The sequence below is a fragment of the Taudactylus pleione genome, unplaced genomic scaffold, assembly GCF_031769625.1.
Source record: "Taudactylus pleione unplaced genomic scaffold, aTauple2 ptg000016l, whole genome shotgun sequence".
NCBI lineage: Eukaryota > Metazoa > Chordata > Amphibia > Anura > Myobatrachidae > Taudactylus > Taudactylus pleione.
In genome coordinates, this window is record NW_028284418.1 from 2,173,292 (window position 1) to 2,188,748 (window position 15,457).

Sequence of the window (15,457 nt, forward strand, 5' to 3'; positions counted from 1 at the left end):
AAACACATGAATTTATTACAAAAATGTCAGGATTATATTCTGCTATAGATTCTGCCAAATGTTTGGTAAGGGATAATGGCCCTGAATCAGAGCCGGACGCTCTGACCAGAGCACTCGCTCTGAATCAGAGCCGTCCTAGTTAAATTTGGAGCGGCCTTTTGGACGCTCGCATAGCTGTGGGTTACCACCCACAGCTTATGCGAGTGTCCATGATGGTCACGATGGTCAAGACCATCGCGGCCATCGGGCTTGCGACGAGACCCTGCGGTAGGGTCTCGCTGCCGCAAGCCCTGGAGTGATTTTGACTCTATCAGAGCCAAAATCACTCCCACAGACATCACTAGTGATGTCAGTGGGGCCGGCCCCAGACGGTAGGTGTTCCCATGGGAACGCCTCTGTCTGGCAGCCACGCCCCCAGCACGCCCACCAAAGGGGGCGTGCTGTCACTCACAATCGACAGCACGCCCCCTTAGGTGCGAGACCTGTAGCGACAGCTTGGCTGTCGCTATCCAGGTCTCGCGCATGCGCACGACAGAGCTCCCTCCGTCGTGCCGTGCGCATTTGGGTACCATCGACCCGCTTGCGAGCGTCCTGCGCTCGCGAGCGGGTCTGAATGAGACCCAATGTGAGTTTATTACATAAAAAAAAAAAAAAAAAGGCACGGTTTTGTTATATAATAAATATGCTCACTTTACCTCAAGCCCCAGCAAACGGGCAAAGAAAGAGGAACCCAGGTCTCCAATTACAACATAGAATGCAATGCAGGTTCCCAACATAAGTCCAATCATACTGTGAAAGACAACGAGAGACAAGGTTAGCCAACAAAGAGTGATCAGGCAAATTAAATGGAGCAAGGAAAAGTAATAACTGAAAAAGCAAAACAAATGGTTTGTTAAAAACGTAGACAAAATTTTGAGCAGTACTACAGCTTTTAACAAGAGTATTTAAACAGTATTCTCAGAGCCTCTCTGCAGCACGGTGCACTATGGGGGTGATTCAGCTTGGGACAGAATTGCAAAGTTGCACGCAAGCAGCTTTGCAATTCCGTCCTTGTAAATATGCTGTCGAAGTTGAATAATTGAGTGAGACAAGTTCAGTTTAAAATTTAATCGCAGCGACGCCATCTTGCGAATGGTCGCAAGACTCCATTTTGGAAATGAGATCGCAAGACACCATTTTGTGTGGTCAGCATTAATTCAAGTTATAACCCAGGAGCTAAGAACAGATGGCAATGTTTTTGTTTACCTACCAAGGGCAACGGGAAAAACCAGCTGTCTGAGTAGAAGTAAATAAGAAGAGACAATGGGTATTTTTACATACAAATTGGGAATCCCTGGATGCAGATAAAGTATAGTTGTGGCAATTGTAATATAATATCTACACAATTGGATTTGCCTGAATCCTAGACAAGATGGCTCCAAATCCCACAGTTTGAGGTGATAATACATTTGCACTTCACACAAGAGTCTGTGAGAACAAAAGAGGTTTTGTTTTCCTTTGAACACAGCAGGTGGGGGCCTGCTGACAGAGGGCATGTAGAATTACAACCCTCAGCCATCCACACTGCTGGATGTTCACTTCGTGTATGAGAGATTATGCACTTAAATCTCACCCATTAATAACTAGCGTCCTTATATCAAACCCCGAATACCCACACACTACATATTCGCACATAAGGTTCCATAAGCATCAAAATGTATGATTCACGTTGGTTAAGTTAGTTTAAATGCTAAGAAATAGAGGTTTTTGATATCTAAGGTATTATACATGATAAGCAAGGTATGTTTGGTCTCGTTCTGATGCGCACGCTTTTTACAGAATCCCGGTGTTAATCAGTGGAGAGATCGCATCATGCAAACTCAAGTTACGGATCGCAGAACTTATAAGCAACAAAATGTTTTAGTTGATGGAATGTTACAGGAGGCGTTACCAGAAAGACCCCGGCTGTTAGAGGCAGGGAAGGTCTATTTGAAACAACCTGTTAAATGTGTCGTTACATATGCTCCTCCTCTGGGAACCAATGAGATCAGCAGGAATTTTCCCCTTTGTCCTGTTTCAGTCTGAGGGGGAATAAATACATGTGTCCAAACACTGGTTTGCCAGTTCATGCTGAATTTTGGGTGAACTGAGGATATCTAGTCAGAAGTCTATCTCTGGGTCCAGAGGCGCAGCGTATGTATAACCGTACTTGGTCTGTATTATTTCCTTTTACGCCTAAATTATGTATGTATAGATTGCGTGTAACTGACTGTACTTTTACCTGAATAATACTTGTGCGTTGGAACCACAGATTCCACTCCTGTCTTTATTTGCGGTCATACTGTGTACGCAATTAGCGTTGTGTTTAGAGGTTTATAGGCAGGTTTTGTCTTAGAGGTTCTAGGCAGGTGAATCTTAGAGGTTTATAGGCAGGTTTTGTCTTAGAGGTTCTAGGCAGGTGAATCTTAGAGGTTTATAGGCAGGTTTTGTCTTAGAGGTTCTAGGCAGGTGAATCTTAGAGGTTTATAGGCAGGAATGTATTAAAAGGTATTTACAAATTTAACAATGCAAATGTAGCTGGAGGTGTATGGCACCCCCTGCTGCATTTGCTATCCCAGCACTGCGACCGAGGTCGCAGGCTGGGATAACCACCGTGACCATCGGTCGCGGTGGTGGACAGTGCCAGGCAGCCAGACAACTGAGTAAGCCTCAGCTTACGTAGGCTGGCCGGCTTGCGAGGCTGGGAAACTGCGTCCGTGGATGCAGCTTCTGGCCTTGCCACTCCTGTAAAATGGGGAGGACAAGCCCCCCGTTTCCAGGAATGCCGGCCAACCCCGCCCCTTTAAATGCCACTGCCTGTCAGTCAGGCAGCGGCATAGAATGGGCAACATGTGATCATGCAGGACCCATCCTGCACATTCTCAGAAAGGGTTCTGCATACGCGCAGATTACCGATAATCATCAATCGGTGTTCAGCATTGCACTTGTGTGCATTGTTGATGGACTTAATGTGTACCTAATGAGCATTCTTTAACATTTCACCAACATTAAGGTTTGTTAACGCTGCAGGCAACATCGAAATTGAAGCAAAGTGTGTACAAGAAGGTGTACGAAGATAGATCAATTTGTATACATTATTTTTTATGTTATTTGCATTAAACCACATTTAAAAGGCTTCAAGAATAGAACTTGAAATATTAAAATAACAACAATTACCAATAGCCCACACCATTACGAATGACACACCACCAGCAGAAGAGAGCCTGATGGTGAGAAAAAGAAGCTGGAAAGAGGCATTATAGGATAAGCAGATTCCAATTGATTGTGACATATGATGGCAGGATTATTTTATTCCCAAATTATTCTGAAATTCTCTTACTGACCAATACTTGTTATGGAAGTATTTTCCAGCTATTACCCCTTCCATTTTTTGAGTATTTTCACTTCCTCCAATGTGAACACCATTTATTTGTTAAGCCCTTTTACTGTGTTTGGAGGTATCTTTCGTATCCATGTTGTGGATTTTCTTTTTGGTTCTTGAAGCAAATTATAAAACATGTTGCAATCATAAAAGACAGCTATTAATAATATTCACATGTATAGAAGTAAAAGTCCCCATAACTTGGCCAAACTGTAAATGTTTGACATTCAATTTACATTTGCTAGGTAGCCAATTGTAAGCTAGTGCTCTCAGTTATAAATCGCTCTCTACAAAAGGTGTTTTATAATCCTGCCAATTATGTCATTATTTAGTGTGTTATTTGTACTTTTCACATTCCTTTTCTCTAATTGAAATTTCACATGCACAAATAGTGTTTTTGCGACATTCTGCTGCATAATATTGCGCTCACACTCCATAGACACCTGAAGCCACTCATACATCTTTAGGACAGTTTCCTGGTGAAAAACAGAGATGCTGAGATATTACGGGTTCTAGGGGCAATTCAGTTCTCGGTGATGTACTGCCAGACAGCTCCAAATTGCTCTGCTGCAAAGATTACAGCTCATTACTGTAAGGTACAGGTTCTCAAACTCGGTCCTCAGGGCCCCACACAGTGCATGTTTTCCAGATCTCCTCACAGAATAGCAATTAAATAATTTTAAAATGTGTCAGTAAGTAAAGAACACACCTGTGCTCCTGAGAAAACAAAGAAAAAAGGTATGTGACTTGCGCTAAAAGAACGGCAGCCGGGGTCCAACCCACAGAATCACCAGCTCTTAACCTTGCAAAACATATACAGAAAATAAGAGAAGGCCACCCAGCGCTGCTCTGAAAAACAATTATTTGTTAAAAAGATTAATAAAATATATTATGAAAGGTTCTTCTGTCCGATAACACCAATCCAAGTCCTTAGGGAACTTCAAGCAATCGATGTCAACTGATATATCCCAATGAGAGTATGCTCACCTCAAAATGGTGAAAAATGTGCACATAAAGGTATCTTTAAGGAGATCTTCTAGATTTATTCAGGGATAACCTTTGTCCTACTGTAATCGATGTTCCATGGACCCTCAAATAGAATCACAGAGAGCGCACTCCCATCGTGTAAAGCAGTAAAGCAATTTATTCACAATAAACACGTAACAAACAGCACAGGACAAAAAGATATGTATAATAATAATAATTTTAAAAATCCCCCTTCGGGGTATCCTGCGTACCGGAATGGGCCTAGAGATAGGCACTGTAAAGAACGTGGGTGGATAGATGTTAACCCGGGTACATCTCCTCCCCGATCAGTCCAGAGAAAATCCTTTCCTAGGTCCAGCCAGGCAGCAGTAATTTCTCCCACACCAGGGAGGTGGTGTGGGAGAAATTACTGCTGCCTGGCTGGACCTAGGAAAGGATTTTCTCTGGACTGATCGGGGAGGAGATGTACCCGGGTTAACATCTATCCACCCACGTTCTTTACAGTGCCTATCTCTAGGCCCATTCCGGTACGCAGGATACCCCGAAGGGGGATTTTTAAAATTATTATTATTATACATATCTTTTTGTCCTGTGCTGTTTGTTACGTGTTTATTGTGAATAAATTGCTTTACTGCTTTACACGATGGGAGTGCGCTCTCTGTGATTCTATTTGAGGGTCCATGGAACATCGATTACAGTAGGACAAAGGTTATCCCTGAATAAATCTAGAAGATCTCCTTAAAGATACCTTTATGTGCACATTTTTCACCATTTTGAGGTGAGCATACTCTCATTGGGATATATCAGTTGACATCGATTGCTTGAAGTTCCCTAAGGACTTGGATTGGTGTTATCGGACAGAAGAACCTTTCATAATATATTTTATTAATCTTTTTAACAAATAATTGTTTTTCAGAGCAGCGCTGGGTGGCCTTCTCTTATTTTCTGTATATGTTTTACACCTGTGCTCCTGCTCGCTGACCTGGAAAACATGAGCTGTGTGGGGTCCTGAGGACAGAGTTTCAGAACCACTACTGTAAGGAATCACCAGTCATTTTCCTGTGCACCTCTATGGGGTTGCAAGAAAAAATGAGGAAAGAAACATCAGGGTGCCAGCACAAGCATTCAAGAGGTACCCTGTGGCACATCGCAGAGAAATGAAATGCCGCAATTGATGCTCTTTAGAGAAGCATCACTAGATATATTTGTATATTATTTAGCTCGGTAATACAATTTTTAATATAAGTCAAGGTCACATAAGGATGATGTTTAAATAGAAAACTGTGCAGATATAGAGAGAATAAAGGACTGATGCAATCAACTTAAACGTCTCCACCACTTTAGGACACAAGACTGATAAACCTCTGAGCCTACCTTGTCTCCACCAGCATTTTCCCAGCTTTTCCATAGGCGTGGAAAGCTACAGGTAGCAAGGAAATCAGAATTAGCACAAGGCAATGTTGTACAGTAAAAGATGAATACAGATGGGAAGAAAGAGGTAAAGAATAGGAGAACCGATAAAGAACAAAAGGTTGTATTAACAACTGGGGAGCGATTCAGGAAACAGTCATCTGAGTCAGACGTCAGTCATAGTGATCTTATTGTAGTTCTCGTGTTAGGCCTTCTTACCATTTGGTTTATAAGTACAGAAGAAGATCCAAGGGAGTCATCTCACTAAACTAGTCACAAATATTTGTTTTACTCTCCCCAAAACCTCCAATACCTAGCACTGTCTAGTATATACAGTACATCAGGGGTATTCAACATGCGTCTCTCCGGCTGCTGTGTTACTACACATCCCAGCATGCCATGTCTCAGTTTTAACATATCTTAATAGCAAAACTATGACAGGGCATGCTGGGATATGTCGTTCCACAGTAGATGGATGGCCACATGTAGAATACTCAATATACTTTTTATTTTAAAGGGCCACGACATATAATCAAATTTCATCTTTTTTTTTTTAACTTAAAACCACACACAATAGTTTTATTTAAATGGGGAATATGTGACTAAAGTTTAGCAATGGTGACAATGAAAAATAATAATAAAATAAAAATAAATAAATAACTTTTAAACAATAGCCAATTAAAGAGCATTAGAAAAAAAAAAAAAAAAAAGGAGTTATGGAAGCTTGTTTTATTCTCTGCAGTGGACACACCTTTCTGTAAAGCACTTTTCTATTTATTTCTACAGCAGAAACGTTAATAACGGTAAGTGAAGAGCCCCATATGGCTGTATCCATATGAGGCAAGGTCACAAAATGAAGTAGAAAGTAGGCCAAGTAAATTCAAAGAAAATTGCTCCCATACACCAGCATTCCCAAAGCTGCAAGTAATGTACATCATGTTCTCTTCTTTACAGGTTTAATCTCACACCATAGGCTAAATGTAATAGCCTGCGAGCTAGTGCCGCTGTGGGAATTCATGCGAGTATGTCCATATTTTTAAAGCAACAAGCATGTTAAAGGCTAAAATAGCTTGGTTTAGCCTTTAACATGCTTGCTGCTTTATAAATACAGGCACACTCGCATGAATTCCCGCAGCGGCGCTAGCTCGCAGGCTATTACATTTAGTCCCATATAGTTCCAGGGTCCAAGACACAGCTTCCCAGAGGCCTAGATACATGCAGCCCCCATGTCTAGGTGCTCACTTCTCAATACAGTGAAAAATATGGAGACAGGGAGCCTTCAAACTTGCCTGTAAGTCCTGAGACCAAGATATATACATGAGATTTCCTTTTTTCTTAAGGCACAGTACATTGTAACAAAGGTAACAGCAGTTAGCCGTCTATAGGCGGACAATAGGTGCTTGGTGCCATTATCCATGGTCATTCCAATTGCACCTTCAATCTCACTATAGGATGTGTACTGACGGCTAGATAGAAAGGTATCCCTTCTATAGCCAACCAGTCTCAGAATGACTGCATCCTAATGGCTAGGACAGAGGCTCCCAAACACGGTCCTCAAGGCTCCCCAACAGTTCAGGTTTTAGAGATATCCATGGTTGAGCACAGATGGCTTAATTAGTACCTCAGTCAATTTGATTTAACCACCTGTGCTCAACCATGGATCTCTCTAAAACCTGAACTGTTGGGGAGCCTTGAGGACCACGTTTGGACACCCCTGGGAAAGGATATAAAAGACCATTTACAGTTCATGCCCCACTATAACTGTGCAAAAAAACTTAGATATGAATGAATAGCAGTAGGACATGGTTTTCGTGCAGCAGAAACTAAACACTGTGCCATTTATAACATATTGTGGATATGCCAATTTTAAATAAACCCTATCACCACATGAAAAGATTAAATAAATAAAAAAATAAAAGATGTACAGAGGGGAAAGTTATGTAGAATGGACCAAACACTGCATCTAATGTCACAGGTTAGTAAGGCTTCCCTAAAGAGGGACAAATGGAATGATAAATGCAGCCATTCAAGAAAGAGGCTTGCCACATTCATCAAGAGGGTTGTCTGCCCTGACATAAGAAAAAATCCAACACGGCACACTACTGATACAATACATATACAAGTCTATCGCATGAAGTGGGATTTAGTAACATACAGTCACCTAAAGACTAATACTTTCTGTGCTTTCCTTAATCTCAGACAAGGATTTTGGATGTCTGAGGACCATTTTTATCTGATACATAATTTTTCCTTTAGTAGTTTTGTGGAATTTTTTGTAAAGGTTTTAGATTAATTAAAAGAAAAACAAATACATATATACTGCAGTAGGCACATATGCCAGTTGTATGTTCATATTTATTTTTAAGTTATTTATATAGTGCACGATTATTACACAGAAAATATTTCAGCCAATCACATTACTTCTTGCCCCAGTGGAGCTTACAATCTATATCTATCTAAATTTGGCCAGTCAGGTTGCATCAAGAAGTAGCCGGGTGGGGGCCTTCGCAATAATGACATGTTAAAATCCTGACTTTATATTGATTTAAACTGCCCAGATACTGCCCCATTTGCTGGCTGGGATGATAACCAGCCCAGATACTGCCCCACTTACTGGCTATGCAGAAGAGCCAGTAAGAATCAACACGCGGCCGCTGTTCAGAGGCATCTGTTCCTAAAGGCCCGTCGGCAACCATGCCCTCTGAAGTGCCCAATAAGTTGTGCTTCACTGAGGTTTTCATATTAGAAAGGTCAGTGGAGCATGACTTTGGGCCGTGTCACAGTGCTGGGTGGCAGATGAATTCTGCCGGGCAGACTGCCCGAGAAATAAAGCGTGGGGAGAACACTGTTCCCTATCACATTTCCGTACATACATGGTACGTTTTATTTTCCCATTTTATTGTCGGAATTGTTTTTGGATTGTGGGAGGAAATCCATACAAGCATGGGGAGAACATACCTGACCATAACGCTAACCAAGCTGTCCCATATATGTTTACAGTATATGATGCCACACAATATATGTAGGGCCATAAAGATTTAGGACTGGAGGCAACAGTGAGTTCAGATATTTTATTATGTTAAGAAAGAGATCCCCGCCCAGAAGAGCTTACATCCTAACAGAAATACTTGAGTAACAAGTAATGATTCTGACCACTGATGTAAGCATGTTAATGATTTAGCGTAATCTCAATGTTACAAATCTAGAGTAATAATAAGCAGAGTTTGGACTAACAAAGGAACAGACAAATAAAAAAAAGTGTCAGGAAATTAAATACTATGGGAGAAGATGGAGCAGAATAGAGAAGAGCAAATGTATATACAGTCAGGTGCATAAATATTGGGACATTGACAGAATTTTCATATTTTGGTCTCTATTCACCACCACAATGGCTTTGAAATAAAACAAACAAGATGTGCTTTAACTGCAGACTTTCAGATGTAATTTGAGGGTAATTACATCCAAATCAGGTGAACGGTGTAGGAATTACAATGGTTTCTATATGTGCCTCCCTCTTTTTAAGGGGCCAAAAGTAATGGGACTATCAACTCAAAAGCCATTTCATGGACAGGTGTGGGCTATTCCCTCATTATTTCATTACAATTAAGCAGGTGAAAGGTCTGGAGTTGATTCTAGGTGTGACATTTGCATTTGGAATCAGTTGCTGTCGACTCTCAATATGAGATCCAAAGAGCTGTCACTATCAGTGAAGCAAGCCATCATTAGGCTAAAAAATCAAAACAAACCCATCAGACAGATAGCAAAAACATTAGGTGTGGCCAAATCAACGGTTTGGAACATTCTTAAAAAGAAAGAACGCACCGGAGAGCTCAGCAACACCAAAAGACCCGGAAGACCACGGAAAACAACTGTGGTGGATGTCAGAAGAATTATTTCCCTGGTGAAGAAAAACCCCTTCACAACAGTTGGCCAAATCAAAAACACTCTCCAGGAGGTAAGTGTATATGTGTCAAAGTCAACAATCAAGAGAAGACTTCACAAGAGTGAATATAGAGGGTTCACCACAAGATGTAAACCATTGGTGAGCCACAAAAACAGGAAGACCAGATTAGAGTTTGCCAAACAACATCTAAAAAAGCCATTACAGTTCTGGAACAACATCCTATGGACAGATGAGACAAAGATCACCTTGTACCAGAGTGATGGGAAGAGAAGAGTATGGAGAACGAAAGGAACTGCTCATGATCAAAAACATTACACCTCATCAGTGAAGCATGGTGGTGGTAGTGTCATGGCGTGGGCATGTATGGCTGCCAATGGAACTGGTTCCCTTGTATTTATTGATGATGTGACTGCTGACAAAAGGAGCAGAATTAATTCTGAAGTGTTTCGGGCAATATTATATGCTCATATTCAGTCAAATGCTTCAGAACTCATTGGACAGTGCTTCACAGTGCAGATGGACAATGACCCGCAGCATACTGCAAAAGCAACCAAAGAGTTTTTTAAGGCTAAAAAGTGGAATGCTATGCAATGGCCAAGTCAATCCCCTGACCTGAATCCGATTGAGCATGCATTTCACTTGATGAAGACAAAACTGAAATTGCCCCAAGAACAAGCAGGAACTGAAGACATTTGCAGTAGAGGCCTGGCAGAGCATCACCAGGGATGAAATCCAGCGTCTGGTGATGTCTATGTGTTCCAGACTTCAGGCTGTAATTGCCTGCAAAGGATTTGCAACAAAGTATTAAAAAGTGAAAGTTAGATTTAGGATTGTTTAGTTTGTCCCATTACTTTTGGCCCCTTAAAAAGTGGGAGGCACATATAGAAACCGTTGTAATTCCTACACCGTTCACCTGATTTGGATGTAATTACCCTCAAATTAAATCTGAAAGTCTGCAGTTATAGCACATCTTGTTTGTTTCATTTCAAGGACATTGTGGTGGTGAATAGAGGTCAAAATATGAAAATTCTGTCAATGTCCCAATATTTATGCACCTGACTGTATATCATGTTTGTGGCCACACATGTGGTGAGCTCAAATGCAGACCAGGTTATTCTGCAAATAAGAACATACACACAATGCAGTTATCAACATCTAACTCCTCCAAACAAATTCACTCAATCCCAATCTGTTTTTATTTCTGATGAGGAATTTATTCATTGTCCAAAGTTCTGTAGGTAGCTGGACAGATGACCACCAATTTGATGACTTGAAAGTTGGTATCCTTATTTTGGCTTGTTTAACATTCATCCACTTTAATATTGACTTATCAATAGAAAAGAAAAAAAAAAACAATAATTTTGCACTGAATGCATAAGGAGAAGGTTGAATCTTTCAAGTACATTATGCACCAGACACTGAATTAGAGAAGAATTTGAAACCAGACTGCAACACCCCAACCAGTATAACTACAGGAGTGAACCAGATAGGCCAGTTTCACATTTGCCGGTTTTGGCCGGACAGGCAAGAACCGGGCGGTAGCAGCCCGGTCTTTTCAGGCACTGTGCATCTTTCACAATCAGCGACTGAGATGCTTTTATGGGGGGTTTTTTGGCAACCAATTGGGCGTGCGCATGAGCAGCTGCTGCTGCACAAGCTCGGCCGGCAGAAGCCAGTGTGTGTGAAAGGAAACATTGTTTCCTTCACACTACTGGCGTGCAGGGACGGCACAGCCACAGCACCATCCTGCACAGTAGATATTTCCGGCTGTTGGACGGCGACCATGCTGTAGCCGTGCCGTCTGAAAGGACGCACTGATTCCCTGCATTTACTAGATTCCACACGGGGCTAAAAAGCCAAACATATGTAAAACAAACCGTAAAAACAGAAAAATGTATAACAGCCCCCGAGAAAATCAAGCAGTTACTTTGGTGCCATTGCGAAGAGTCACAAAACTGGAATGGAGGAAAAGGTCTCTTAGTAGCCATCAAGCAGGCTGCTTCACTGACACGCTCACCATGGTGTCTTTAGATATTCCTGCACAGAGCCAGTCATACTGGGTTCTATAGGACCCCACTGCACCAGGTGTTCAAGCACTAAAGGGTTGTAACAGCAGGCCAGAGAATCTAATTTTACCACTGCTCAGGGTTAGGGGGGGGACACCATCACAGAAGAGGTTGGATTATTATTTAAAAAAGGTAATTATTTTGAGAACCTATTGCATGGCTCTAATTACTCAAAAGGAACCTATAGCTTCTGAAAAAAAAAAATTTGACAAGAAATAGCAATTTTTTTTTTTTTAAATAAAGCTGACATTTGTAAAGGAGCATTTTTCCTATGAACTCTGGACATCCAATATGGAACAATGACCACAAACTGACCCAATATTGCCTTGTGTTTAGTCCAAATCAAAAGAGTTAACCAATAATAATCCAATCAAACTCTGCTGGATCAATTTGCTGGATAGAGGACCAGAAGCTGCCTCTGTGTGCAGTCACCTGCAACCGTATTAACAAGCACACGTATGCCGGCTGCTAGCCACAAGGGTCAAATGTGAATGTCTGTCTAAATCAGCCAACTGTGTAGGACCAGAATGGAAATGGATCCTGCAAGGCATGTGACAGCATCAGTACATGTACGGTAAGTTGAGGTTCATTGAACAGAATGACAACGACAATTACAGTAGTCAATAACTAGTTAACAAAAGTAAATCATCAGTTCTCTTAAAGATTTAAAACCTTTACATTGAAATGTATGAATGGTATCAGGATTACTTTCAAATTAGATCAACTAGAAATTTTTATTTTAGTTGCTTCTCAGACCAGAATTATTCTCACCAAGACCAGCATATGTCCTGCGCTTGGTCACACTAGCAGATTTTACAAGGAACTTGCAGGACTGGTGCGTCATCCAGCAACACAACATAAGGAGCAGCGTACCCAATACAAGACCACACTGCAAGAAAAGAAACAGCATATTAGCATAATCTTACTTTAAAGACTTTGGGCAGTATTCAATTGTTATAGCGTGCCCAATCTCCTGTCTAAAGTGACGGGAGATCGCGGGGCACTATTCAATTGTTGCAGATTTTTGCGCTGATCGTAGGGTTTAGCCGCGTAAAACAGCTACCCCTGACCATAGTGCTGGGCGCGATCGCGAAAAATACCTGTTTGGGTGCCCAAACAGGTCACTTTTTGCCCATTTCAGCTTGCACCCTCCTGGAGCTGTGAGCTGAAATGGTGCGCCGGCAGCTGATCACGCCCAACAGGAGCAACAATTGAATAGCTCCTGTTGGGCACATAGGGGGGGGCGATACAATTGAATACCTCCCAATAAGCACAAATCCAGCCCGACAATCTAGCCACAAAAAATTGAAATATTTACCAAATGTTTAGTTAAGAGATATTTCACAAGCTTCTTGCACGGACAAAACATAATTATATTTTGCTGATACAAAATTCATTAACCAAAAACACATGCCAAATAGAATATAATCCATGTGAACACTAGTCTAACTAATTGGATTATAGTTGTGTGATTGTTATAAATTGCAACACGTGTGTTATCTTCACATTTTATCACTTTGGGATCTAGCTCTGCCACTGCTCTGCAAATGACCAATACCTTAATTCTCACGGATGACAATATCTTACTCCTGCCTCTCAGACATCTCCAGAGCAACTTTCCCCAGCCAGACTCTCCATCAGCCTCCAAAGCTTTAACCACCTTACAATCCACCTGTTGAAATCTTACTACTAATCTATTACTCAATTCTGTTGTCACAGTCTGCCTTTGCCCACATTAGTCACTCAATGCCCACCCCATCCCTTCCCATCAGACTTTTTGCAAACAGAACTCTCTCTCTGCACATGACTCCCCACCCGCAAAAAAGACATAAATTATATTTTTTCTTCTCAATGATCCCTGTGAGCTTATTTCAGTCACACCAAAAATATATTACGAAGAATGTAATAAAGGAACATCCTATATTGTTTATTATTGTGACTCTAGAAACATCCTATATTGTTTATTATTGTGACTCTAGAAATCTTGAAATTATACTCCTGGGTTAAAAATTAAAAGGTAGATATTTGTTTTCTTTTTCTTGTTTTTACACAAATGTTTTTCATTATCTAATTTAACTGTAAAAAGTAGAAAATAGAGCAAACACTGAAGGTGAAATGGATCCTGTTGGGAAGTTGGGTTTTAGTGTAGTTTTTATGAAAAACATGTTATATGTAACTGGACTGAGAAACACTGTCAAAAACAAGTGCGAAAAGATTACCAACAATATTACAGACGTAATTATTTCACACAATACAGACTGAATATTTACCTGTTTGAAACAAAACGGCATGGTTAACACGCTAACACCAACAATGCTGTTTACAATGTTCATGACAAGTCCCCAGTAAGAAGCCGCCATGTTTGTTATCAGGAAAGAAAAAAAAACAACAACTCAGCTCTGCATGTGTTATTTATATTGAACAATTCCAAAATATATATATATATTAGATTGGTTGTTAAAAATAAAAAGTTGACACCATAAAAAAAAAAAAAGTGTTTGTAGATACAAGTCCAAGTCTGGGAGTAAGGATTAAAGGATGGAGGCTTCCAAAAAGATTTCAGGAGCTACAGCCAGTGATCTCCACACTGAGCCTGGGGCATCTCAAATGTAAAGTCCAATGTGAGCACTGGTAACCTGCCCAGTCTAAAGCACCAGCTCCTATAGGGAGCATATTACATTGGGGCAATGCCACTGATCCTGGGACAAATGCCCCACAGTGGCAGAGAGAGCTGCTATAAAAAATAGTCCAGAAAAGTGCTGGCAAACTCCGGATGATGGGATAAATGACTAATCATTAGGGCAAGAACGGGGTTTATTTACCCCTTATAGGGGCGAGAGGGCAGCTTCTTCCTGGAACCCGCCTGGATCTGAGCAGCCAGGAAGCAGGGGGTCCAACTGAGGCTCCGTGAGGCTCCAGGCATCGATAGCAGAGTATGCGTCCGGCCGGTTCTGTCTCAGCACGACGTGCGGGTAAATGACGTGTCCCTGGAGCACAGGGTGACGTGGCGGCGTCAAAGCTCCAGGAATGACAGCGTGTCCACTCTACGGGTTCAGGGGCAAACGCTGGTCACCGTGCTCTATCAGAGACCGCTGGACGTCATTAGATCACTGTTAGCCGGTTCCCGGCGGCGGTACCGAAGCGGAAAGGTATATTTCCCCTTCTGAATTGTGTACCTGTAAGTGACGTGCAGTGAGGGCGGAAGTGCGGTTCCCTGCCCGCACAGTTCACTTAAAAAATAAAATTGCTCGGTCGCCACGCTTCGGGCTCGGTGGCTCGCCACAAGATTATATTCCCCCTCTATGCCCACTTGAATGGTAGGGAATGACGTTGGGCAATAACTGATGACGTCAGGGTACAGAAACTGAAGGGGATCTAGCTAGCCACCTAACACTTCCGTGTTATGGCTGTATCTAGGTAATGACCACAGAGATGGTAACGGTGAGACAGAACGGCTGCAGTCATAGAGCGTCACCTGGCGGTTGGGAAGAAGCCTGACTGAGAGTGCGGGAAATAGATGTGCATGTGTGCAATGCATCGACTTTCAGACAGTCAGAGTGACCCCCTTCATTAGCGGATTTATAGTTAGCAGCTTCCCAGGACAGTGTGCGTAATTCTATATGTGACTAGTGGGAAACATAAAGTGGCCAAATTATATTACAGTCTTTTCCTTAGAATGGAGATACCACG

At 41.7% G+C, this 15,457-nt stretch overlaps 1 protein-coding gene across 3 annotated transcripts in view; it reads right to left on the bottom strand.

Moving 5' to 3' along the window:
• Positions 1-15,160, bottom strand: part of SLC38A10 (solute carrier family 38 member 10) — a 104,488-nt gene extending 89,328 nt beyond the window's left edge. For 2 of the 3 annotated variants that reach the window (XM_088474360.1, XM_088474351.1), the window contains exons 1-4: positions 14,038-15,160; positions 12,539-12,656; positions 5,762-5,807; positions 696-789 (exon numbers count right to left, since the gene is read on the bottom strand). In XM_088474360.1, coding sequence (XP_088330486.1) covers positions 696-789; positions 5,762-5,807; positions 12,539-12,656; positions 14,038-14,127 — 348 coding nt within the window. In that variant the 5' untranslated portion in view covers positions 14,128-15,160. The remainder of the gene's footprint in view (positions 1-695; positions 790-5,761; positions 5,808-12,538; positions 12,657-14,037) is intronic. The other variant, XM_088474369.1, reaches the window with a different exon arrangement.
• Positions 15,161-15,457: the final 297 nt, after the last annotated feature.